This window comes from Cygnus atratus, chromosome 2 (assembly GCF_013377495.2).
Source record: "Cygnus atratus isolate AKBS03 ecotype Queensland, Australia chromosome 2, CAtr_DNAZoo_HiC_assembly, whole genome shotgun sequence".
Taxonomy (NCBI): Eukaryota; Metazoa; Chordata; class Aves; order Anseriformes; family Anatidae; genus Cygnus; species Cygnus atratus.
Genome location: NC_066363.1, coordinates 90144313 through 90172000, shown reverse-complemented (window position 1 = coordinate 90172000; position 27688 = coordinate 90144313). Strand labels below are relative to the sequence as shown.

General features: G+C 37.9%; 1 protein-coding gene across 4 annotated transcripts in view; it reads right to left on the bottom strand.

Moving 5' to 3' along the window:
• FHOD3 (formin homology 2 domain containing 3) overlaps positions 1-27688 on the bottom strand; it is a 399093-nt gene that overhangs the window by 18052 nt on the left and 353353 nt on the right. For all 4 annotated transcript variants that reach the window (XM_050708607.1, XM_035550471.2, XM_050708606.1 and 1 more), the window contains 6 exons: positions 24382-24501; positions 23727-23888; positions 14711-14901; positions 12785-12977; positions 4721-4892; positions 2259-2420 (listed from right to left, as the gene is read on the bottom strand). In XM_050708607.1, coding sequence (XP_050564564.1) covers positions 2259-2420; positions 4721-4892; positions 12785-12977; positions 14711-14901; positions 23727-23888; positions 24382-24501 — 1000 coding nt within the window. The remainder of the gene's footprint in view (positions 1-2258; positions 2421-4720; positions 4893-12784; positions 12978-14710; positions 14902-23726; positions 23889-24381; positions 24502-27688) is intronic.

Here is a 27688-nt window from a genome sequence, read left to right as displayed (position 1 = left end):
TGTTTTTGTTTTCCCTTAGTTATAAATGACTTGAGTATCACTTGATTTTTATTTCATGTTTTTATGTCTTTGTCTATGGCAAAAAAAAAAAAATCCCTTGCCCATGAGATCCTTCTACCTAAAACACGGGAAATGTATACAGTGCATGTAAGTCTGGGTTTCTGATTTTGCTAAAGACACAGAATTCAACTCAGTTTCACTAAAACCTTTGCTGAATTTTAAGTGAGCATTGCAAGACTTCCAGTTCTACACTGAAAGCAATTAGGCGTATGCAACATGATGCACAGAGAAAATCACTCCTTTCAACTGAGTTTCACTTTGATGTTCACGAATAGATTTAATACTAAGCAAAAGGATGTGTATGGGAGCCTGAAGACTGAATTGTGTTGTATTTCTACCAGGGAGATTTTCTGCTTGTTTAACTCATATTTTGCATTGACAAAGGCTGGTCTCTGCTCATTTCCTGGAGGTGCCAGATTATCAGTCCAGTTGAGTGTATTTTACAGTTAAACTACCTCATTTTTCATCGTTCAGGTATATTGACTATCTATTGCAGTAAAATAGTTCAATTAAGACATTCTCCTTTCACACTTTCTTTCAGCATACGTCAGCTAAAAGAGATGCTAAACTACTGAACTTTGTTTGTTTTGAAACTGCCTTTTAATCCACTTTAGAGCCTCATCCAGATCTTGAAGAACAAACAAGGAAAAGAGACGGAGTCTATCATGATTAATGATAGTGTTAATAATAACAGTGGAAATCAGTCACAGCCTAAACATTTACTAAATGCTTAATCCTTGTTACTGTTTTCCCTGAATAAGTATAAAGGCCAACTCCATGGAAAAATATATATTATTTTTATTATCATTATCCTTTTTTTTTTCCCCTGCATCAAGTGCTTCCTTGGGAAAAAGGTACCTGGTAAAAAGCAGAAATAAGACGTGTGTGTGTGTGTGTGCATGAGGATAGTGCTGCTAACAGAGGAAATATTTTAGCACAAGATAAACCACAGAAATAGCCAAACATTCATGAGGCTTATTTCATATGCACAAGCCAACTAGGGCAGTCAGCACGTGCAGAACACCAGAACTGTGTGGGAAAGTGGGTAGCAGCAGAAGGTGATGCCACAGGGAGGTACGATACAGTGCATGACAGAAAGTAAGACAGACAATCCAGTGTCAGCTCATTTTTTTTGCTGAAGGTCTGTCTCATCTATCTAGTGTTGGCTTTGCTTTTACTCTTGCCACATGCAGAAGTTCGTTTCTTAGCATGTTGGGGAAAGTGAATATGCTTTCAGCACATGCTAGTTTATAGCAATCAGCTACTGCTTACACCAAGTGTTCTTGATCACCAACTTTGTTAGAGCAATTCCACAAAAAAAAAAAAAAAAAAGGAAATCCGTGTGATTTTTCACTCACTGTTGTTGACTCCTCTTTGTCCTAACTTCCCAGAAATGCTAAAAAGATGGATGGAAAGGTAGTCAAAAAGCCAGATATGTTGAATGACATTAAACACCAAAATCTTACATCCTTTGGGTACTTATCCATCTCACAGTAATTATAGCAGTCCCTGCACATAAGGGAAAAAAAAAAACAAACCTCAAAAGATCATCGCCTCTTAAGCACTGCATTTTCTAAAGCACAAAATCAAATTGCTCGAACTCAGGTGCCACAGCTCTGCCTTGTGGACATGCTACATCACTAGACCACCTTATTAAAGTGCAACCTTTTCTTCCCATGGGAAGCTTCTCTACAACCACTTTGCAACCAAACAGCAGTTGACATCTTGCTTTCAGGGCTGCAGAAGGACGGTATACAACATGAAAAAGAAAAATTTTTTTAAAGGTAAAATCTCTCAAACTACTTTTTGCTTTAAGATTAAATTCAGCTACAGATACAACTATTAATCTTTATGTCAGTTCATAGTACCTTATGACATTTAAGCAGTATCAAATATTTGAGGTCCTGATCTGAATTCTCTAACTTTCAATAAGTACTGTCATAAGAGAAACTCTAAAGCACCATAAAACATTCTTCTTCTCTTACTGCTAAGGACATTTGAAGTTCCCTAGAAGACAGAGTCACCCACTGCATACAACATTGTTGAAACAATAGTAGGAGGAATATATGCCAATCATAAGTATACTCTCAAACTACTACCAATGAATGTCTGCATAGTACAGGCCAAGTTCATACACCAAGATACATAAATACTCGCATGTTTGCTTATTCTGAGATGTTTAATAGCCATTTACTCACATGACTTCCTATTTGCTCGTGACCGCTTTCTCTCTCTAGGCACCGCTCGCTGGCTTGGCACTTGGGTGGCAGACTTTACAATGCGATCCATGATCTCATCTGCTGCATCATCTGTTGCATTAGGTGAATCGTCATTGCCAGCGTTCCATGAACCGATACGGCCTGGAAAAGTCCAGCAAATGAATTGAGGAAAAAGAAAACACGAGTCTTTTGTGTCACTTTGGTTTTGCAATTTTTTTTTCTTGAGAATTGCAAAAGGCAGCCCGGTCATTGCTATTTCAAACTGGCCAAAGTAGACGATTCTGCCTAATGGAGAATATTTTTAAATAATACCCTAGACTCTCTGCTGTATCAGCAGAGAATGGAGAGCTCAAATGCAATTACAACTTTTGATTCCCTTCGGCATTTGAGTCTTATTCATGACCATATAACTGGCAACTGTCTGCTAAAGATTGTCTAGGAGATGAGAATTCCTGGAGTATTGTGTGGCCACGTTCCCCTCTGCTCCTATTACACATTGACTAGAAGACATGGCGCATGTTAGGAACTGATGAAAATCAGCAGGACAGGTCCTTTTTTACCAAAAGAAGGAAACAATCTGTTTCTAAGCATCTGTATCACAGGCTTGTGCAAAGAGGATATGGAAAGGGGAAAACATGTGGTTAGACATATCTAGTTTTCCCTTTCACAAGAAAGAATTCACCTTCTCATCACAAAGCTGTATGCGTCCTGGCACAACTGCACATACGCTGCTATGAGCAGAAAAGCAAGAGTCATTGGCAAGCTGAAAAGCTAAATAAGCAATTTTGGTTGAAACCACAAACAAACAAGTGAGCCATGTCTCCGAACCCAAGTCTCTGGCACTGCTTACTCCACAGAGCTGTGTCAGACACATCTTTTGGTTCCTTCACTACTGACTACTGTTCCACATGCTTTTTGTTTTATGAATAATTTGAAGGCAAATATGTATTGAGGACACTGACAGTGAGCTTTGCAAAAGAGGGGGTGTGGTAGAATTGCAAACAGCTAAAAAATTACTGGCGAGACCGCTCCATATCACATCCATGATGTCAATAAACAACAGCTTTGATTAGCACTTTGTTCTGCTGCTTTTCTCCTGGCTCTCATCAAGAGCATTTCTATTATGATAGTGCTCCTGACAAGCTTCTGTCTGGCTCACCCTTCCTCTGCCTCTGCTATTCTTCAGGGGAACACAAGCTGACTCTCATTATCAGGACATGCTGCTCGTTAGCATTCAGTGGATTACTTCAGCTGTTCAGCTTGTTGCAGAGCAGCTTGAATTATTCCATCTTTGTACTTCAGCTAGTTGGCTTGCTTCTGAAATTGGAGCTGTGAAACCTCTAAATTAGACAGGACCAGGGTTTAAAACCTTAATAAACGACACACACACACTTAGTGGTGAATGCTCTGGCCATAGTATCAATGCCACTAAAAAGAATCAAGAAAGTATAAGATATCTAGACGTGAGGGAAAGGAAATATGAAAACAGAAAACTAGCAACTTAAATTTTGGTGCATTCCCCTTTACTTCAAAACTATCTTCCAGGTAGCATTTGTATGGGAGGGGATGAGGGGAAGATGACAGAAAATAAACTGGTGAGCCCAGCCTCACCAGTTGACTTAGCAACAAGGAAGTGGTTTAGTGACTATCCTTCTGAAGAGGTATACCAGTGAATCGTGTCTTGGACAAGAAGCAAAGATATTTCTTGCCAAGAATGGTTGTACCAGTGAAACCTTCTTTCAGAGTATCAGGTGTTGGAAACAGCAGATTGGGTCAGGTTTTCATTTCCTCTGTATAAGCTTTCAGAAATCACCCATGCTGAGATTGGAAACAGCAGAGCACTGTGGACCTCAGAGAAGGAGGTATCTGTCGGGACAGCAAGGAGATGCAGGGCTGTCCACAGAAGTTTTTTATGTCCCTAGGCTCTACTTAATCCAGTAGCTTTGCAGTTTAGCAGGGGAGATTTTAAAAGCTTCATTGTCTTTTTCCTGTCCCTTTTCTCTCCCATGATTCCTAAAATGTTGCACGGTCCTTTTTCTTCTGTTTGAATTGCTACCTTCTATTGCTTCTGTTGAAAATAAGGAGAAAACTACATCATGAATGCCCCATTTTGAAAACATGAACCATGAATGCCCCACAATGAAAACAGGAATAAAAACCGGGGTGTGAGTGGGCAATCAAGTTGACAGGGGGAGAGAAAATAACTTGTGCCAGCTTGTGCTCCCAACACCCTCCAGCTGTAACCCACACCTTAAAACCTCAGGGAAATTATTCTGCGTCCCCATGCCCCAGCTCACCATCTCCAGCACAGAAATACCACTGGGGTCTTCTGACCCTTTCAGCTGTGAGGGCTCTGCCAGAGGGCCACCACCTGTGCTTGGGCCACCCTGAAGCTGCCGTGCCACCAGGAAGGTGGCCGAGAGGAAGCTGCCGGCACTTACCCCGGCTGGCCCGGCTGCGAGTGCGAACCCCCAGTGCCGTGGTGCTCTCCCCGCCAACACAGGAGGTCTTCAGCACGGCCTTCATGTTCTCGTGCTCCGCGGCATCCTCGGCGTACTGCAGGCCCTGGGGCTGGCCCTGGGAGGGGGGTGAGGTGCTGGAGAATTTGCCGGACTGCGGGAGGAAAGAGGATTTGTTGTTTTAACCAAGAAAGCCAGAGTTGAGACTGCAAGTTGCACGGGTGGAAGCCTAAATCCTTGTCCTTGTGGATGGGGTTGGGAGTACAGATAGTCCCCAAAGAGCGCAACAATGGTGGTTCCGCTCCCAGAGCACACACCACGAGCCAAAATATACCACAACGGCAGCAGGGCACAGGCAAAATCAGAGGAAAAACAGATGCACTAGCTCGAGCTTTGTAATTTTGGTCCCATCTCTGAGAGTGCAAGGTACAAAGCAAAAGCTGGCTTTGAAACCTTTGACCCAGGCTTGGTGTCAGATGTGACATTGAGGGGGACAGCACAAGACCTGACACAAGTAAATTTTTTTTTTCCTGTAGCATCACCTTCCTGTGACAAGGCAGGACTGGCAGGGTGGTCTGGGGACAAGACATCTCCCTCCTGCCTCTCTGCATTGCTCCACAGAGAACTCTCACGCTGCTCTAAAATGCAGATATGTACAGTAAACTTAAAAGACATCACAAGTAATGCTGAAAAAATCCCCAGTCCCAAAACACCCAGCCAAATTATTCCATGGCCAAAACACAAAAATTGCAGTCAGCAGTTAGAAGAACAAACAAAACCTTAGAGAGATTTTTGGAATCTGCCCTCTGCTTCTCCGGCCCACCCGTGACTTCGCTGTCACCACAACAACGCTAACAACAGCGGCCGAGTTAATCGCACGCTCGCAGCACCCAGGAGTGACAGCTCCGTTGGTCACTGAAAACAGCCCTCTAGAAACGCAGCCAGGTAGATGACGAGAGAAATGGAGGCTTTCTAAGGAGGGCAGGGGTTTGCATCAGTGTGCTGGAAGCAGGAGCCGGGGGCTGCTCTCCTCCTCCAGCCTGCCGTGCTGGTGTTCTCTCCATTGCTCTCATCTACAGAAGCATTACAGCACATCTGAAATACAGCCCCAGCTGGAGAAAGGACAAGCTCTCACCAGCAAACAGACATCAACAGATAATAATACCCCTCCGTGTTTTCAGTCACATCAGTTACCAGAAACTGAGTGTTTTTTTTTTTTTTCCTTTTAATCTTTCTTATTCCTCAGATCCAGCAAAGATAAAGGGAGGTGTGCTGCATTCTGTTCCTCCTCTGCATACTAAACAACATTACTTATTAACTTGACGGTATCAAGCCAGTCAGCTACAGCGATGCAAACCTGCAGAGCCTTTCTTTCAGAGAACGGTAAATTGGAAGAAAAGGCTCAGTCCTACTTTCCGAGCTTTGATCGAGTCCTCCTGGGTTGTTAGACTGCAAACTGAAAATATTTCATCAGGAAATCAGTGACAGGATGATTTTATTCTAACATGATGACTTTTCAGGGTAGGACAGCCAGCTGAGTAGCAAAACACTAATCCCTACAAGGCACTAAGCTAAATATACCAGTGTGATATTTATTTTTGATACCAAGAAGTTTGTTTTGTTTTTAAAATATTAGCTTGCAATATTTTGATGTGGAGAGTGTGCAAGTGCTAGAATATCACATGTGAAATTAAACGACATAAAAAAATACAAAAAACAAGAAAACCACCCAAAATTAGAGAGAAACTTCCATGAAAGTACATGCAGTTTTTGCACTAAGAATGCTTATATACAATGGGTTGTAAATGTAATGAGCACCATCTTAGAGAAAAACACAGGATAAAGTATTCAAATAACTGTTAGTATTCACACAATAGTTAAACTTCGGCATAAAAAATCTAATTTCTGTAATTTTCTTTCTGTAGCCTAAGCTATACGGCATAAACCATCAGTAGGGAGAAGCTACATAGCCAGGAAGCTTAATTCCACTTCCTTAGTTTTCAGACATTGGTGTAGATTAATGCCCAAGCCCCAGCCTCTTGAGCAAATGTTGATAGTTCTTAAATTATTTTTTCACTCCTTTATTAAATTTCAATATCATCTTCAGGAGCAATTTATGATAGATGTACGAACTAGTCCATGGCTTACCTCTATAGTGACTGAAGTATCTTCTTCACTTTTCATACAGCAAAGATAACCATTACAATTTGCTTTGCATCCCTATATCCTGATGCTTTTGAACACTTTATAAAATAGTTATAGTTGGACACACACGGATTAATAATGACTATGAAATTATCATTGAAATCCTTAGCCCAATGAAACTGATGATCCCCATAACATTCAGATCACTGATATTTTGGGTAGTGGAGCTACTTTGCAGTTTAGCAAACAGACATTGAAGAAAATACATGATGAAATTTAAAATTATTAAGGCCTCAGATCAAGATAGCCCTATTCAAGAAAGGAGGTAAGCTGACTGCAAAAACACACTCTTAACAATAGAGCCAAAAAGCTATGAGAAAAATGTCATGGTTCATAGTTCCAGTTGAGCAGATGGAGTTGAGCAGTCCATACTATCTGAGTTAGAAATTAGATGTCACAGCACACAGGGGAAATGGGAATGACATGCTCTTTCAAAGAACCATACCTCGGCATCCTCTTCTTCATCAGTCTGCCACCGGAAACAGAGGACAGGGCAGAGAAGGACAAACAGCAAGATTTAGGAAGGACAGCATGGCCAAACCACAACAAAATAAGAGGTAACCATGGTACTGTTTATGCAGTTACAGGAGGCCATAAAAACACAACACATATAAGGAATTCATTCCTTAGACAATCATCTGGCTAATGTCTTTTAATTAATGAGCCACTATCCTATTGTACACAGAACAGACTGTCACTGTCAGTAGGACAGGATTTGAAATAGAATTTCCTGATTTTTCTTAGAGAAATTATGAACTGAGATCATCCCTAAACCATCCCATTTCTCTCCCTTGAGTCATGCTCTGGCTTGCCCACTTTTCACCTTGTGGAAATTGAGAGCACTAGGAAGGACTCTCTCCTTTTTCCAGCTCTGTTCGGAACAGGGAGGTCCTGCTTGCTCTTTCTCCCAGTGCAGAGGTCAGCTTCTTGGCAATTCATTTTCTCTGCACTTATGTGCTTGCTTTAATTCCTTCTTTTAAACTTTTTTTTTTTTTTTTTAAATCTTCAAGTTTCAGTTTAACAGAGGACTAAAATCAAGTGCTGAGCAATCTCTGAATACACACTAAAAGTTTTTCAGTAGCTGGAAATTATAGAAATGCAAGTAACCTTTGTCATTTAGGGCTCTTACCCTCTCTGACAGCAGGCATGTAAAATTATCTTGACAGTTACATTACATAAAATGTAATGGGCATATCAAAATATTACTGGATATGGAGTGTTTGTGAATTTGGGAGTTTACAGGGAAGTAGCAAAGTATTTAGAGCTGTGTTCCCAAGTGCCTGGGGAATTCTTCACCACGTTGTACAAAACCCCACATAGATGGTTCCCAGAGTGAAACAGTTTCTCAAGTATCTGGGCTCCTTATTTCCATAATTTTCATTTAGACTGTTTATAAAGTGTAAACATACTCTAGAAATTTGATGCATCTTTTTATTTTTTATTTTTTTAAAGTAGCATTCCATCAATTCTATTCCCCTGCCCTGTGTTACTAATATATATTTTTGACCTTGATCTCCATCTCAACAGTGATTTCTGTCTGGGATTGATACATTCTGTTCCAGAAACATTCATCATTAAAAATGAAAGCCTGATTTACTTTGGCCCTCAGCTTAGTTTCAGCACAATCTCCATAAGAAGATTAGTTGTGAGAGTGCTGTGCAGCACATTAACATTACTTTTTAAGGATATGTTTTATTCAAAGGGTGAGATGTCTATTTTGCTTTGGACACAGTGGCACTGACAGTAAGACAAGCAGATATTTTGCAGAGGGACCTCAGCAGGTATTTCCCTTTGCATTATGAAAAGATCCATTTGCTTTTTCCACCCCCCGGTGGGTGGGGAGTCACACCATAAAGCAATTCTTCTGAAGGTGGACACTGTTTACATTTTGGCATGAATAAGAAACAGAAAGGAGAAGAAAGTGAAGCAAGAACATGTTTGTATTCTAACCCAAATGCAAACCTATCTAATAAATAAAATGCAGGAGGAGAGCGATTTAAGCTTAAAAATACGCAAAAGGCACTCAGGGAAAGGTACAAGAACAAAATACATACATTACAGACTGCACACCAAACCAAAATGTGTTATATTATGTTTTCTTCTTTACAGGGAAAGTCTCAGTTCTTGGCCTTCCTGCTGATTTAGTCTACCTAAAAGTGATTTGCAGAGGACTTATCTTAAGGGCAATGTACTCCTCTCTGTTTGCCCCTGCTCATCTCTAGCTTTCACGACATTACCATTTCTCTTCTCCCTGCTCTGGGTGTAAGGGGCTCACACCCAGAACTGCTGTTTGACACCCAAAGCTACTCAGGAGGAGTGGTTCAAGGTCCCCTTCACGTTTCCATGTCTGGAGAGAGATCTGCCCTCAGTAAATCAGTAAATACAGAGAACAGGACCCAAAGTAGCAAAATAAATTAATCAAACTTTTGTTTCAGGGAGGGAATCTGCTCTCACACAGCTGTGTACCTTCTGCCTTTCCTTCTTCATTTCAACATTATAAATACACTGAGAAATGTTAATAAATTAGGAAAACTTTAACAGATGTAATATTACCAAAAAGTGCTGGAACAATATTCCCATACTAAATACCTCCTGTCAGCACAAGATGTTAATTTTAAGAAAAAAAGGCTGCTCAGTTCTTCTGTCATCCAATACTGGATGTTGCAGGACAATTTGCAGAGCTTCTCTCTCTCCCTCCCATTTTTCCCTTAGGCTAGCATTCATATGCGGTGGATTTGCCATTTAAAAATATTATTTCTGTTACATAGTAATTTTGGAATTGAAACTCTTAAGTATCATAAAAAGCAGAGCTTCATAAATCTGGGAGACAGATGCTTATACTACCTACTATTATTAAAAATCATTAAAAAGCTCAGACTCATATCTATAATTGCATTTCTTCCCTCTTTTGCCTGCTTGTTATTTTTAGTGTGCCTGAAGTAAGTGACTGCTATCACTGGCTAAAGCCAGATATAAAGTTACACAGACTAGGCAATCTTCCCTGTGAAACTGTGGCAACTTACTGTTCTTCTCTTTTTCCCCTCTGCTCTGTCTCTCTCCTGCAGACAACTTTCACTGAGATTTAAACTGACAGTGCCCAGTCCATTTCGGCTATTAAAGAACACATAAACATAAAGATCTGTGGTAAAAGGCTAAAATAAAGATGGAAATATTCCTCATCATGCCTGTTTCTCATCCCTATTCCCTGCGAGGAGTTGCTGAAGCTGATGAAAGTTCTCCATGTGAGGAGCCAGCAGACTCTCTCCATGCAAAAAGCCAGTACTCCTCTGCCTTCCAAGTCTGCAGGGGGCTGAGGTATACGCAAGATGTACCTTCCTGTCGAGGACTGGGATGGTTCTGGCTCACTCCTTTCCTGTTTTTGCTAAAATCCCTCTTTTCTGCCTGAAAACAATGTACTATATATAAGGTGATGAAAAGGGGATCCTGAGGAAACTTTCAAAAGGATAGTGAAGTAAATATCAAATAATCAAGTAAATAAATATCCTTTTAGGTCACCCAACGCAGAAAATAAAAGTCTACATGAATATTCTTATTAGCACTACTTTCTATAATGAGTTTCTTTCCAATGTCAAGATCTAAAATTTCTTCCATCGGTGTTACAGTTCTACCTAGTTCAACATACTGTCAGTGCGCTACTGATATACTTTCCCTCTCCAATGCATTCAAAATGAAACAGTAAGAAAATCAGAAGCAGGCACAAAGCACAGCCAACAGAATGCTACAATAAAACTCCTCTTTTTCATCTTTCTTCACACACAAATATCTTCCATCCTGCTGACTTGGAAGCTCACTTTGAGGTAGATATTACTGCAAAGTCAAAGGAAGCTGTGACAAACAGTCTGATGCAACTTTATTTCTGTTTTACCAGGTACTGCAATCAAACAAAATGTAAATGAGGCCATAACTACTGGACTATAGATGAAGAGTTGTAGTTAAGTCCTGAAATAACCATATGGCCACAGGAGGAACTCTCTTAAAGAACATCTTTATAAGGGACTTTCAAAGAATGTTTTTTTTTTTCCCTCCAAATGGATTTTTTAAAGACCATTATATAATTATTAAATAGCAGTAGGCAAAAAATGCTCCCTTTCTGTGGACCTGAAAGATTTAGGTGGAATACCACCTGACAGATGGCATTTTATTCTTGTCAAATCTCAACACTGTCTTGAACTGAACAAATGACATTTCCCAATAGTATTTGTTTCTGGGAGAGGCCCAACTACCTCTTTTCTTACATTTTCAGCAAACAACCATCGTCCTGGCCTTGCTCATCACTGATCTACCTATCAACCCTCATCCTTTTTCTTGATTTAAAGGGTCCCTTCTCTCTGCTTCCTGAATCCAGGTTCCAAGGGTCACATTTCCCTTTTCTCTCACATTTCCTGTAGGAATAGGACTTAGAGAAGCTTCTCAGTCATGCCACAGCCAATTCTCCCAGACAAGTAGGACAGAAACACTATGCCATATACTAGGAAAACAGGAACTCCTTCACATCTTTGTACTCTTTAAACTAGTAAAAAGTATTCAAGCTACCTCAGGAAACAAAAATTTTAATTTACCAGTCTATTTGGTTAACGCTATCTTTTAGGTCCTCTAGAATATTGCAGAAAATCTGGGAAGCAATTGAATAAAATAATGTCAGTTCTTCACTGGTAGTTTTGAAAATTTGCCTACTATATCATATCCTTCGAGTAAAATCACAGCCCCTTCCTTTACCTGAAGTTAGACCAAGAGGAAAATGTATTGAGATAATAACACAGGTTTAACATTCACTGTAAATGGGGCAGATATCCAGATTTAAAGAGGGTATTGCCAGGAAAGATCTACAAATGACTTTGAGTTAATGAATTAATAACAATCTCAATTTATATCAATCTCAATACATACAAATTTTTCAGCTTAAGTTGCAGGACTCATAAAACTGAAATCAGCTTAGGACTTTTCATGCTAAAGGTAGGGATAGCTTCATATGCAATGATTTACTCTCATCTAATCGAGACTCCAGATTTAGATTTTGAGACAGATGGAAACTTTTATTAAGTACTGGCACTTCTTAAAACTTTATTTGGATTGAGTCAAACTACATCAACTTAAAAAAAAAAAAGATTAAAAAGTCAAGAAGATTTTAAAGCTTACTATGCTGAGAAAACTAATCTTATTTTAATTTATTGGTATGCAGGAATACTATCAGCAAAGTTTGAAGGATAGCACCTACTGTGAACATAAATGTGTCAGCTCTTTCAGAACCCCAAAGTTTCTGTTCCCATAAAATAGGCTGCTCTGTGCTTTAAAGGTAACAAGAAAATATCCATGAGTGTGCATACACAGATATCTACACACATTACAATATGTAAAATACTAAGATTAAAGAGTGTATATTAAAATATTCAAAGAAAAAACTTTTTAAATTCACTTGTAACCACTTAAATGGTTATAATGTTTCATCATTTGTGATGTGCTCATGTCCTCAACTAGCAGCCTAATTTTCCAGTATTTTATTTTCTTTTTATATTCTTTTCTAATTATGTATACACAGATTCCAGTGTCCACCAGAGATTCTTTGCATTATCTGTGCAACACAGAGATGCTCTTTCTGGATGCATAATTTTGGTTTGTTCTCATTCTATAAATTAGTATGAAGAAAAATATATCCATATTCAAGGACTTGCAAGTTTTGTCTTTTAGAAGAACAGAGGCCACTATTTACAGTAGAATAACTCCCTAATAATAAAGATAAAGATTAACAACAATTCATATAAGACATTCAGTGAAAGATTGTTTTAAAAATTGGTGCTGTGGGACATATATTTTGCCACTTACATCTGTGATCATTTTCCCCCTGGTCTTGTTTCTTTCCCTGTGGTTAGCTCGTTTCTGTTTTTGCTGCAGGACTCGTTCCCTGGTGGTGCGGTATTCCAGAGCAAATTCACTAATAATTTTGCAGAACTTATTGATGTTGACTTCGCGTATTGCATACGGAGGATGGCCCATAAATAACAAGAATGAGTGAAACCTGGAAAACAATGAGTTAATGAATGCAAAGGGGAAAAATCTTTTTTCATCATTTCTAGGAAAAACAAAACCAAACAAAACATTTCAGTGCATCCATTTATTACTTTATTAACTCCCGTAATTTCTTTTGTGCTACAAAATTTTCATGGATTTTTTGTGTAACATTGCCATGGTTTATAATTAAAAACATGGAAGTCTAGTCTATGATAACTTCATCCCAGTCCATTTTCCCAGGCTGATGAAGGAGATAAAATGCTTATGGAACTCTATCTACTTTATATGATTAATTTGGAATGTGAATGACCAATTTCATTTCAGTTATAGAAAAAAATATTTATTAAGTTTCAATCCTATTTATTTGTATTAAGCAACTTCAAAGAGGCTGCTAGGATGTTGGGGAAAGTCTAGACAAGAAGAATGCAGATTTACAGGCTAGCAAACACAAGAAGAAAAGAATTTCTCGTTCACAAAAATGACCATAAAATTATATTATCTTCCAAGTAATTTATTTTGGGAAACTCTCAATTCACAGTGTTACTGCTTCTGTGGCATTCAGAGCTTCCACAGTATTTGCAACTTTTACTATTGCTTCTATTTTGCAACAATAGCACACAGAGTGTTTAAAAATGCATGTGAATCCCTTTTAACAGCATCCATATCCTCGACGATAAAAGTTTTCCCAATCCTAGAAAGATGCATTTAAACAGATACATTTTTGGAAAAGTCTACAGAAGTTCTGCAGCACTTAATAGAAAAAAGTTAGTATTTTTCTTACTCATACAACACATATGATAAACACAACAGTAAATTGGCGAATTCACTTCCCTTCTCCTGCAATTGGGATTTCTGCTTAATTATAGCATGAAAAAGAGATCATTATGAAAACAGAAGAAGAACTGAATTAACTTCCCAGTTGTATATCCACAAATTTGGGATCATTTGGAATGCAAATACTAATTTTGACCAAAGCAATTTGGAAATTCTTCAGAAGTTTGAAAATCTCTCAACATTTCATTAATAAACTGAAGAAACATAGCTAAATTAATCCGATGGCTTAAACTCATATGGCTAAATTTGTGTATGTGAAAAAAAAAAGTTTAGGTTTATGCAGAATTATCATGAGTAAGTACATTTCACAACACTGCAATTAGGGCTAATTTCATTGGATGAAACTAAATCCAATGGCAAGTCCTAAAGAAAGGAATCTTAAATCTGTCTCCTACTGTTTAGGCATAAAAAAAGTAGTCATAGATCTTGCAGACAGGGGTGGTGCTGCTTACAAAACTAATTGTACAAGACTCCTTTCAGCTTCCATGTATGACAAATTTATCATTAGAACTTCAGTATTTTGCCACGGCATATTCTTGTTAACCAGACAGCAAGCCAATCCCTCTAAAAAGTATTCAGGGAAGGACAGAAAATATAGCAACTTAGTCACAAAGATGCTAGCTTTAAGGGTTTAGGAGTTCAAAGGCCCAATTATTGCAACATGGGAACAAATGATTGCCTGGATTATTCATTCCTTTTATTGGAAATACAGAAACTTCTTTGAGTAAGGATATTTCTTGAACAGGTGTGAATGAGAACATATGCACCATATACATCCTGGTAGATGTACTTGCTGGAATCTGTACCTATACACACTTAAAAAAAACATACATATTATGTCATAATTTATAATTTTAGCAAAGTACATATCATCAAGAGAGTACTGTCACCAGTTTAATTCTGTACCTGTTAATTATTCTTCTATGAACAATCTTCAGGATTATGATTCTTTCTGCACAGTCCTTCAGGAACTCAGACATCTTTTGCTTTAGAGTTGGCTTCATCTCATGCTTTGCTATAGCCTTAAGGTGATCCCATGATGCTTTGCACCTTCTTTCCATCTGACACAAGTTTTCCTGGAGTTGTTCAAAGTCAACCTTTAAAAGAGAAAATAATAGAAAATATAACACTTTAATCAAAAACGCTATGACAGTATCTTTGGATATCTGAACAGCACAACTCATGTATAAGACAGGGTCACTGTAGTGGCAGAACAATATTAATTCACATTATTAATTACTGCTAAATAATTAAGAAATGTCTCTTTCTGTTTTACTTTGTCTATGTGTCTCTGTTTATTTTGTCTTAGACGCCTAAGACCTGAAGAAAGGACAATAAAATACTGTGATGTGCTTTTTCACTTGCTAAAATCTTCATAGCTACACCAAGCAATTGCATGACCCAATTATTTCTGTTGAGGCAACAAAAACTTTCTCTCACTTTTCCTTAATCCTTTTCTCTACTGCTCATAGCTTTTTATACCATGCTTGCTGCTCACTGCAGTATCCAGCCAACAATTTGCCAATTTAGGAAGCACTTGGATATATTCCCTAGCTGTGCACTGACTTGTTAATAGATGATCTACTTCTAATCACAACATTCATGGGCCAGGATTTTTCAAATCTCTATTCAAAGGACGTGTTATTTAGTGATTTCAGTAGTAACTTTCATCCCTTGATATACATTATGATTTTTTTAACAAGATTATACGATGGTTTTGAAAATCCGTCAACACAGTTAAAATAAATTATTGCATCCTACAGTAATGTTCGTCAGGACAGAAGCCAACACATTCAACAGAAGGTGAAAGAGAGGTTCTCCTTTACTCATCGACCAAAAAAGGTTTTCAAATCATAGTAGTCTAGAGAAGGTATTTAGGATATGTTACTAGCAACTGGACAAAGTGCTTTAACTACCTTTCCACAGCACATAAGTATATGAACACAACAAAGGAGAAAAGTAAAACTACCCAGCATGTTCTAAAACTCTAAGAAAGGAAAAATTCAGTTTATAATACCACTTCACAGTTCAGATGAATTCAAGCAATAAAACAGATTTAGCCATCAGATTCCGAACACAGTAGTTTGCGATGTTATGATCCAGTACTCCAGTTAATTCATTAATGCTAAATAAAAATCAGTGACAGAGACAGGTTTTAGTTCACCGCAGCGTGAGTGACTGTACTTGAATGGAGGTGAATTTTCCTATCTGTGCTAAGAGCTATTAATGGCTGCAAAAGAAATGAGCCTTGGATACCAACTATTCCAGTTCTGGAGAGGTTTGGATTAAAATCTTTTCAGCTGAGATCAATATCTAATGGAATTAAGTCTCAACATAATTTTTCTTCTTTTTATTTTAAGTCCAAAATTCCTGATATGAGTTCCAACCTCACTTGGTTATGCATCACACCGAATGAAGTTTTCAGCTGTATGCAGCACCCACTGTTGAGACCTACGCTAAGTATAGCCATGAGAAGTGCATTATGATTAAAAACCTCCTGACAATGATTGTATTTGGTCTTGCCATGATTTATAAAGTGGTGACTTTTTCCTCTTCATGAGGAAATAAAAACATCCTTTGATCCATTCTGCTACTCAAAAAAGCCATGGAGGTAGAGCAGCTGTGGGGTTTTTGTTTTCTTTAGCATATCAATGCATATGCTTTTAAAAATAAAAATAAAAAAAGTCCCTTCCAGGTCAGTATTTTTATTGTTGATGATAAACACACTGTTGCTCTCCATAGATGGTATATCTAAAGCACACATGAGAAAAGCAGCTTTAGAGTACTACCTGCATGACATTTCAAATGCCATTTTTCTCTCTTCACTGTGAATCTAAATGCGGCATGGACAATGAATAAACTTTTATTTTATTCTGAGCAGCATCAATCTGATTAGTATGTGACCAACAAGCCTCTCTATTTTATGCACATTTCTATCATAAAACAGCAGGTACACTTGATCAGTGGAAAATATAAGTAAAGTACAAATCCTTTTGCAAAACAATACTTTAGCCTCACCTTAACAGACCATGAAAAATCAGCGCAATGGTCCAAACCTAGATCAGTAATTGTACACAACTTTTTAAAAGCAATCACGGTGTTCAGCAATATCATTGTAATTTTCTTTTTCTTGTCATTTTAGGTATTATTGTTGTTCTGTTTGGGGTGCCTTCTAACAATGAAAGGATTACAAATACAAATACCTTATAATAGCAATAAATGATCACAGGGACATGTAGTTTGTAGTTTGATTCACTTTTTGTTCATTTTTTCTTGAAGGAAAAGATGCACTATTTCTTGCCTGCAGCTGTGACTAAGACGGAATTTAGGTGAGCTTCGCATCACGTTGCGGCTCCAGGAGACCTCAGAACACGTGGTGGTCAGACAAGAACTGCTGTGGTATTATTTTATGAGTATGCACCGCTGAATAAAAGGAAACAGTAATCTGAAATAGCCTTTACAGCTTTCTCCTTGGACAGCAGCATACGATGTTGTGCCCAGCCCCCAGGATTTTGAGGATTCTTCTTCCTCCACAACTCACTACACACATATGCAAAAGAGATGAAGCTTGCTGGTCTTACTTACTGTTATCTTCTGCTAAAACTTTAAAAAGAAATCTATTTTTTATCTCAGGAGAAAGAAACAGTGGTCTTAGGCTGTTACGCAAAATAAAAATGACTCTTCTTTCAGACACTGGATAATGTTTTCATTTATAAATTTAGAAAAAACAACTTTCTAAATGCTTGTAGGATATATTTGATATGTTCCTCCTTTCTCCTGCTGTGTTCCTCTCCATTTACAATTGTGAGAACAGGTAGTGAGAGAACAGGTTCCTTCAGAAATTCCTTCAGAATTTCTTCATCTGGAATGTGCTCTGCACACATTTCCTTTTCCAGCTAAATCTCCTCTATTCTCTGGGCTAAGCTTGCTGCTACTGAGAGTACAAAACTGTACTAAAATCAATGATGCTACACCAGATTACACTACTCCTCTATTTATATTCAGCCGTTGTAAAGGGTCAAAAAATTTACACCTGGATCAAAGTAAAAGCAAACAAAAACCAACCAAACAAACAAAACAACACGAAAGAAATAAGTGAAGGGAAACTGGTAAAACTGAGGTTTTTGCTTGAAAAGCACTTATTTTCAAAATCGCTGTAAATTATCTTAAGTTGTATTTGAAGGCCAGTGCATAACTTGTTATGCAGCCTCAGTAACTTCATATAAGTTTTCTATTGTTTGCCACTACATTTATCATTTATTGCTACAGCTTGTTTCTTTTAGAGGTGAACAAATCCAGACATTTTCTAAGCAAGACCTGATTCTCTGCATTTTTATTCTCTCCACAAAGTGCTTTAAATAGAATACTGATACCTTCCCAATGACAAATGTTGCCTTAAATTCACAATAAAATGGCAACTATTTTATCATGGGTACTAGAAAGATGCACATAATCATAGACAAAATCTTTCTTTCTTCAAAGTTCAAGATAGTTTTTTACAGTGGACCACAGCCGAGCTTGAGCTGTTTATAATTTAGGGTCAGACCGTTCATTCTCACATTATTACAGGGATGAGTTCTGGCAGGGAACATGAAATCTTCCTCTTTTCCTGAGCTGGTTCAGTGCCAAAGGAAATTCTGAGAATTGCTCCTTGCAAATACACTGTCATCTGAGTGCAGCGACCTTCTGTGGCATACATTCAAAACTCTGTCTACTCCAGTATTTCCACACTGGCTTGCTTCACTGAACGTCACAAGAATTATCCCTAGACCAACATCAGCACAACTTGCACCCTGTTGGTCACATTGTAAGTGAAGTAGATGCCAGGTCTCAAAACCAAAGTATAAAGGAGTTTCTGTCCATGTATTTCTGGTTCTAGGATAAGAGTTGGCATCTTGCCAGAATAATTTGGGAAATGATTAAACCTGAATCAGTCCCCTAATTAAAATTAAAGGACATATGTGCTTACTGAGGTATGATCAGATAAATCTATACAATACAAACCTTTCCACTACATTTTAGTTCCTCAAACAATCTACAATAAACACACTAATATGGGATCTACTTGCAAATGCTTTATGAAAGTCCACACTGTCTGGGGTGAAGGGGAGTAACACCAGTAAGCAGTGATGTAGGTCACTTGGTGTTACAGCATCTAGAACACTACTTGAGTCATTTCACCTGAAATATTACTGAAACACCACAATGCGGTCAGGCACCTGCAAAAACTGAATTTGCTCTTTCTCAGACCAAATCTGTAAGTCTCATTTGCCACTGCAGCTCCTTCCCCCTCGCCCCAGTCTGCCTCCCCCTGCTCTGCCTCTCCCCTTGCTTTGCTAACCCGTGTCCGGAGCTGGAGCAGCTGCAGCCGTCCTTGCAGCTGGCACCGTAAGGAATGACCCAACCTAAGAAACCTTGTGCCCTCACCTCCAAGCAAGCTTCCTTCCATGGAAAGTAATATGACTTTTGGCATTTGCTTTTGTTTGAAGAAATGTTGGGAAAGCATACTTGAGTGATAATTGCAGAGAAATACCTTCTGTCAAGCAAGGCAAGAGAAGCCCTGCTGAAGCAGAGCAGGAGGCAGGCATAAACTTCCCTACTTTTTTTTTTCCTTTCTTTTTTCCTTCCTCTGCTTCCCAGTGTATCAGGCAGACGCCAGAGCAGCACTTCTGCTGCAATCACCTCCTTTCTCCCCACACATCCCCACTGAGTCCCTGGGGCAACTGCAGACCTCCTCCTCCCCTGTGCACCTCTTAGTCTAATCCTAAATTCTTTCCTACCAGCGAGCCTTGTCCCCTGCCCTGTGCTGTTAACATTTCCTCCTGCTTGCTCTGAAAGCTGCCTTCTTCTCCCTTGCCTAGTGTCTGTAACAAACCATGCACCTTGCTGCAGGAGATAAAAAAAAAAAAAGCCAGAAATTTGGTATTTTAATTAAAGGTAAATTAGAATTGGGGGAAGGAGGACAATTCCTATGTAGCTGGCCAGCTTCTGGATGCATGGGGAAAATTATTCAAGGGGATCAAAAAGAAGACAAACATTTTAAATAAGAAAACTTTTTCATTCGGTAACAGAAGATACTAGTGCTGATGCAACCTCCCCTGCCACACTGGTAAGTAAACTGCTAGAAACAACCCTGAGTTCAACTGCAGAAACCTGGAGTCTGCTTCTGTGCTAGGTATATCAATTCTGGTTCAATACTATTGGAGAAAAAATATCAAATTAAAGTATGTAAAAAGAACAAATATGCAAGTGCTTATAAACACGGGATCCTAAACAAACAGTAGTCCTGCATGACCCTAGATACTTTTATACAACTATGAGTACTTTTATTTGTTTAGAATTCTATTTTTTTTTTGGTTCTTTTGTCACGTGTCTCCATTTTTTGCCATTTTATGACTTCAGTCCTTCAACAAAAAGCCACAAGTCTTGCAGTAACTGTACCATTTTATTTTCTTTTCTGGCCTTTCTATCTCCTTTTGGGTGAGCCAATCTTTCTTTTCTTTTTTTTTTTTTCCTCTTTTGGAACTAAGGCTTAGGAAATTCTCATATGGTGTGCATATCAGGAGAAGGGGCATCTCTGTTTATCTACAGCATGGAAATTGTTTAGCCTTTGTGGCTTCTGAAAGATGTTTGTAGACAAAATGGAGCTCAAAATACAGCCTAATCCACAGTGAAATATTAGTTCTCCTTTCCTGTCAGCTTTCCTAAACCAAGATTTCGCCTACTCTGTGAACATTCCCTTGAAGAGGGCAGCTTGGATGGCTTCCATGTCCTAACTCTTTGATTTGTGGCAGCTAAGATCAAGTGGGAATACAGCTTGTTACAGTAATCCATCAGTGGTATAACACATGTAGGAACATCCCAAGAAGGGAGACCTTGGGCGTCACGCAGAAGGTTAAGGCTATAATTTCTCTTAATGTGATTTTGTCTGGCCTTTTCAGAATTTCATCCGCTTTGGGCAGGGCCACTAGATCAGCAAACCACAGACTGAAAGACTTTGCTCAATTTTGCATAGCCTTAGACCTAAAAATTTTTTAAAAGTGACAGCATTGGGTTAAGGTTCTTCCTCTCTCTAAGGCTGAAAAACAGAAATAGAAGATTCACTTGAGAATATACAGTATATAGTGGTGTGGATTTTAGGAAATGACTGCTCTTTTTTGTGGCAATTTTCATTTTTGTGATTAATTTGTGCAAAAAAAATGGAATAACTTCTTAACAAAGAGAGGAAGCAGGAAAGGATAAACTAATATACCTAAGTGTTCAGATATGAAGAATCACTCAACAAAACCAACAAAAAATAAAAAAAATCCTAACATGAGAAACCAGCCTTAATGAAGGCAATAAAACAGAGCCTAAACACAGGCTGTACAAGAGGAAAACCAGCAGAGCAGAGACAGAATCCAAAAAGCAAATATCTAAGGACAGAAAACAAAACCCACAAACTCCTTTATGGTATCTAAAAAAAAGAAAAACATGTCAGAGGTCCTGGGTCACTGGGGATGAGAGAAACTGAGGAAGAAAAGAGTTAGGGAAGGGAAGCAAGATGACTTCTTTTTGTCCAACTTCAACACTGAGAATGTCAGGGAGAAACCTATTCTGGCATTTGTTTTTCTGTATTTTATTTGTTAGTAGACGTGAACAAATAGCAAGTATTCAATTGCAGAAACAAATGTGTTGGAGGAGGATGATAGCTTACAAAGCAGTAAACAACCAGAAGACAAGAATTCTAAAGGCAATTAAAATAAAGCAGCTGAGCCACAGGCTAAAATGAGTGTGCTTTCACTATACTTAATAATTTGGAGAATCAGAGGATAGCAAAAGTTTCACCTATCTTTGACAAAAGCAGCAAGGATGATTCAGAGGACTGTAGAGCTTCAAGCTTTATTACTATCCCTATTACCTGACTGAGAGAATAAATAAAAATAGGAAAATAAAACGTCAAAGAAATCACTAGATTCTGAATATGCTTAAAATATAGTGAACAGATGAGAGCAAAGAACAAAAATTAGACTTTCAAAATCTTTACAAGAAGCCTCATGGGAGGCGACTTATGAAATGTGAAGCTGAAAGCAAAATAAAAGAGGTTATATGTATTGATTGTCATCTGGTGACAGGGTTAACAGCAGGTGGCTTGTGGTTTCTACTACATATTTAAAAACTATTTGGAAACAAGGAAGCATGCTGAGAGGGTAAAATCTACAGATGGCAAGAAATTAACTCAGATTAGCCCTGACTTCAGAGGGCTATTAGGGATTTAAGAGATAAGCAGTCAGTCTGCTTCAGCAGATTATGGTCATTACTTTAGATTGCAATGAAGTGCACTTTGCAGGCAGTAACTTGGAGTAACTCCGTGTCTGGCTGGGTTCTAAATTGCCAGATCAACTCAGAAGATTGCCTGGATGCCCTTGTGAGTAGTGCAAAGATGACTGGTGTCAGAAGGACAGTAACAGTCAAAAAATACAAAATCTCAGGCTGTCTAACAAAAGATAGTATAAACAGAATGGGCAAACATAGTAAGCATGTAATATTTATACAAAGAGGTTAGAATGCTGTGTTTACTATTATTTAACACATCCCAGAAGGGAAGATGGAGAAAAAGTGTGGAAATGGGTGTCTAAAAAAGACGTAGAAGGATTCTTTGAAACACAGACAAGGACATGAGCAGCCTGGCTTAATTTAGCATTTCAATGAGAAGGGCGATGGACCAGATGACCTTCAGAGGCCCTTTCCAACCTAAAAAATTCTAGGATTTTATGAAATAGAGAGATAAAAGAAATTTCTACTGTTCAATATATTCAAGACAGCAAATCCTGAAACTGGCAAATGCAACAGCAGACAAAATTAGATTATGAAACTCACTGTCACAAGAACTTTTCTAGGAGCCAAAATAAGATTGTATTTTTGCAGTAAAAAAAAAAAAAAAGAAAGGAAGAAAAAAAAGGATTATGCATTTTTTTCCCCTCAAAGTATCAAAGTATTAGTGTTTTTTGGAAAAGCAATCATTCCTCCATTTGATGCATATAACGAGTATTATGACTCATGAAAAAAAGATTTTCTAGGAGAGATCTTCGTCCTTCAAAGCTTTTTGTGCTCTCCTCTCAAGCAGCTGGTATCAACCACTGTCCGAATGAAGACACTGGACTAGATGGGAATTATAAACCAGAATTTTCATGTTGGTTAGCTCCTGATGATGTTCTGTCAAGTTTATTCCATTAATGAGAAATGTATTGTTTTTAAGAGTCATCCATGAAATTTGACACACTGAGAGCTCCAAAAATGAGGTTACAGTATTTCTATCGTACTACCAATAAATACTCTGCATTCCAAATTAAGCCATTGACTAGACTTATGCATTAGTCAATTAATTACCACTTTTTAAAAAGAGTGGCTGCTGCAGGATTCCTTTATTTGTTTTTATCCTTCTTAACTCCTCCTCATCAAACTTGCTGTCATAAGGAGGACAGTAAAAGAATTACACAAGGTATTCCAAGGACACTTCTATTATTGAGACAATTTTATTACCCCAAAAGTTCTGTCTATTGCCTTTGAAAGATGTAAAGAGACGCATCTGCCTTAAAGAAGAGATTCCTCCAAACCACAGAGTAAGTAAACAAATTTGAAGATATTGGTAAAATAAAGTAACCATAAAATAGTTCCTAATGGTTATATAACATTTATTATATGTATAAGAAACATTAAAATGGCTGTCATAACATGGTGAGGAAACCATCTGACAGACAGATATAAAGCTCAAAACACAGTGTTCTGGCATCTTTGAAATTCCATGAGGAATAATGCAACAAGTCCACATTCATAACAAGTTCTGTGACCAGGGAGGAACAAACCAAGAATAAAATTAAATCTTAAAGATTTGACTTTAGAGAGGAGCTTATAAATCTACATATTTACCCACTAGACATACCTTGGCTGACCTAGTGATGGCCCCGATCTCTGAATAAAGATCAGTGCTGTCTGGGAACTTTTCCACCACCATAGTGCAGACATGGTGCAGGAGGGACTGCTTATGCACTGTGTCCTTGACTTCTGGAACCTTCTCGAGGTAGCTCAACTCAAAAGCTTTGGCCTGTAAGAGAGAAAACAGGAAGAAAATAAAAACAAAAATGCTACTCCATCCCATGCAGATTAGTAGGCAAAAATGATTACCAAGTAGGGGTAGAAGGGAAAGATGAAGAATTTTACAACAAAAGAAACTTGTTGCTTTTATTTTTATTCTTTCAACTTGCTAAAGAATAGGCCTAAAATCACTCCATCTACAGTGAAATGACTCATGACAAAGTGCTCACAGTTTGAATGGGGAGCATCAACACTGAACTCAAGGGAGTTACACAAAGAGAATGCCTCGCTCTAAACTTCCTTCAGGTTATGCAGAAAAGGGCAAAGAGCACTCATGAAACACACACACACACACACACACACACACACACAAAAAGTAAGTTCTGTTTTCTAGATTATATTTCTGGTCAGAAATAAATACTGGGTTGTAACTGTCATAATGATTTTGACTTCTGCTTTTTGAAGGAAAAAGCTCAGGGGAAATGCTGGGACACAGGTCTTACATTGGTTCCATTCAGAAAGTTCCCAATGGCTAGCAGAGTAGAAAGGATAAATCCCAAAGTTTTATTGTGCTCCAGTTGGTCCATTCCTTCTTTCAGATCTAGAAGTGGTTCTGCAACCTCCTGCCACAAGAAGAGAAACAAGAAAGTGAAGGCTGTAGTTGGCTATAGCTGCTTCTGGTTTTTAATTCTAAGATTTAGATTAATTACTATAAAAAGTTCCTGAAGTGGTGTCTTGCAGAGTGTAAACTAGCCATGTGTGCTGGCTTTCTTCCATGTTCCAGCTGATAAATCACATGCAAGGACAGCAAAGAAATACATAAAATACTTTCCTAATGTTGCTTGTTTATGTATGCATTTGCCTTACTTGTCCTCGGGATTATTCTATGATTCTGAATAGGAGAGAAATGGTATCACTGAAAGGGCTGTTGCACCTGAATTAGAGACATGAACACCCCTGGTCCCAAGTGAAAAAAGAAAGCTTCTTATAACAACTCTTTCTAATCTTCAAAAAACAACCCCCCCAAAAAAGTTAGAACTCTGGCTGAGTTGACATTCACAGCCTGACCCTAAAGCTTTCTTCAAACAACGGTTACCTCTGAGTTTTTGATATCATTTTGTGCCTGTGTGACTTTAAAAATGGGAAAAAAAAAAAAACAACCCTCAAAATAAAACACAAAACCTCGAATCCCAAACCAAAAAAAGACCCCACCAACAACAAAAACATAAAATACTGCAAATATAAAGCTTTAAAAGTGGTCCCATTTTGATCTTTTAACTTAATGCATCTTCCATCCACACACATTGTCTGAGTATGGGTATGTGAACTGATAAGACTTGAAAACATAAATTCTCTTCCATTACCTCGGGAAGTGAACTACACCAGAGAGTTCAAAGGAAGACAGTGAGGGTAATTGAGTTGAGTGAGCTTGTTTCTATCTTAGTGTGAGGCCCAGGGTTATTTATTTTATATGCGCAGTAACAGTTCACATTGTTCCTATCTCCAATTGCCATCCAAAGCATCCCCGAGCAGCATTCTTTTCCCAAATTATTACACTTTTTATGAGCTAAGAAGCCAAAATTAAGCTGTTATTTTAGACCAAGAGGCAAAATAACTGTGAACTTCACTGTCTGGGGGAAATACAATGGGTCATTCAAAAACTATACCGACATTTTACCACAAATAAGAGCACAAAGATAAAGGAAACATGGATTTCTAGTCACTACATAACAACTCAACTCTCAACTTAAGAAAACAGTATGGCAAATTTGAAATAAATTAAAAAATGGCACAGTGACCCAAGTAATTTATACATCAGAGGAGAGCTGCTAAATCATCCAAGACTTTATCGAGTTGAAGTAAAATCAATAAACTGCTACACAGAATTCTTTGAATTGGTTTACAAGTCGGGACTGAGTTTTTGTTTTGTTCCATTATGGAGATGAATCACAATGCTATACATCTGCTGCAAACACAGATTTTTGAACTATTATACCTGCACCAATTTGCAAACTGTTTAAAAATCTTTCCTAGAAGGATGATTTAAAATATTCTGAGGATGGATAAAAAGGTAGCATAAAAGGCTTCCAAGCAGGCCATGCTGTAGCCTTTTATTTAACTATTTAACATGTAAGCTATCCATGCTTAAGCTTTCTTCCATATAGTGCACATTTATCATTACTCTTTTTTTTTTGAGTTTATGGTACCATACAAACAAACAAAAAACCAAAAAACCCTACAAAAAAGTGTGCTAGATACCATATAAACAGGGGGAATACCCACTGTTGCTCCCTTTAAAACTTACCTTTTACCTGGACAAGGCCAATACGTAATGCAGTTGCCTCATATCCTTAACTATCACACATCCTTATTTACCATGTTTTTGTTTTTTACCTAGAAATTATGCTTGAATGAAATTTGAGGGCTGGTCTAGAATTTTTGGTGGTGAGACATCTGATAAAGCCAGGTAAATGCTTATGTTATTAACATGTTTAGCTTACTGTACCTATACAAGTTCACAAGCATGCTTTATTGGGAGGGGTAAAAGCTTTGGTAAGGATGGGAATTTTGTGATGACAAAAATGTAATTTGCCATATTTGTATTTAAATGAGACTGGCCTGCATAAATTATCATGTAATTTTAAATAACCAGAAAGTATCAAGACCATACTGTATGACTTAAGAAGTTCTGCTGCATTTTTAAAATTTTCAGACAGTTTAAGTATCACTCAAAAGCACAATCTTTTTGAAGTTATTTGTCTAGCACACCATCTCTGGGGAGCCTCGACTTAAGGGTAATCTTTCTCCTCAGAAGAGGAACTAAACGAAGCCCTTTTCTTTACCAGTCAAACTTTTCTCATTTCTACACCTGCTTATCTTCATTTACGATCCTTTAAAGTTGTCATCAATAAGGATATATTTGCCCACAATGACCTTAATAAAAAATAAATAAATCAGATTTAGGACAATGGAACATTATATTCCTCTTTCTAAGACCTTTAAACTCCCTTTAAGATAATCAAATTTGATGGCATCTGCACCACAAATAGTTCAGTACAAAGAGGTAGCAGTAACACAATGTCATTGTTTATGAACAGAGCAATCAAAAGACTGAAAATGAAGATTTAAAGCTGCAACTCTACCTCCTTTGTGTATGTAGTTAAAATACATTACCAAAAGAAAGGTGAGAAAAATTATTGTTCCAATGATGAACTTCTGGTAGGCATAAATGTTAGATACATTTTAACATTTCAGAACGTTATACATATCATCAAACAGACAATTTGGAAAGGGTTTTCCTTTTTCAATTTCACACGCATATACTTCAACCCAAAATAATGCACTGATTTGATCAAGTGTCACAGCTTACAGTGAAAGCTGCAAGTGTGCTGTAACTGCCTATAAAGTGCAAAGAACAAGAATTTCCTTAGCTTTTAACACTGTTTCAAAGGTTTCAGAAAGCAAGCTAGAAATACTAGGTATAGACATAGATTAACAGCTACTGCTAACTCAGATCACATGAAGGGAACAATTTAGCCTTGTGGTAACTTCAAAGCAGGATAAATAGCTATACCAGAGGAGAAAAAATGGCAACAAATATTCAGACCAGATACACATATTTTGTGTTTTAAGAGACAGAAGTGTAAATATCTAAGATTAAAGTCACATTTAAGAAAAATGAATATTAACTTGATAGCATTTCCTAAAATCTAAGAAAACGAAGCAGAGGCTGAATAATCTTGACAAGACCATCTGGAAATCAATCCATTGTTATTATAGCTTTTTAAATATCCATGGCTAGGTAAGCAT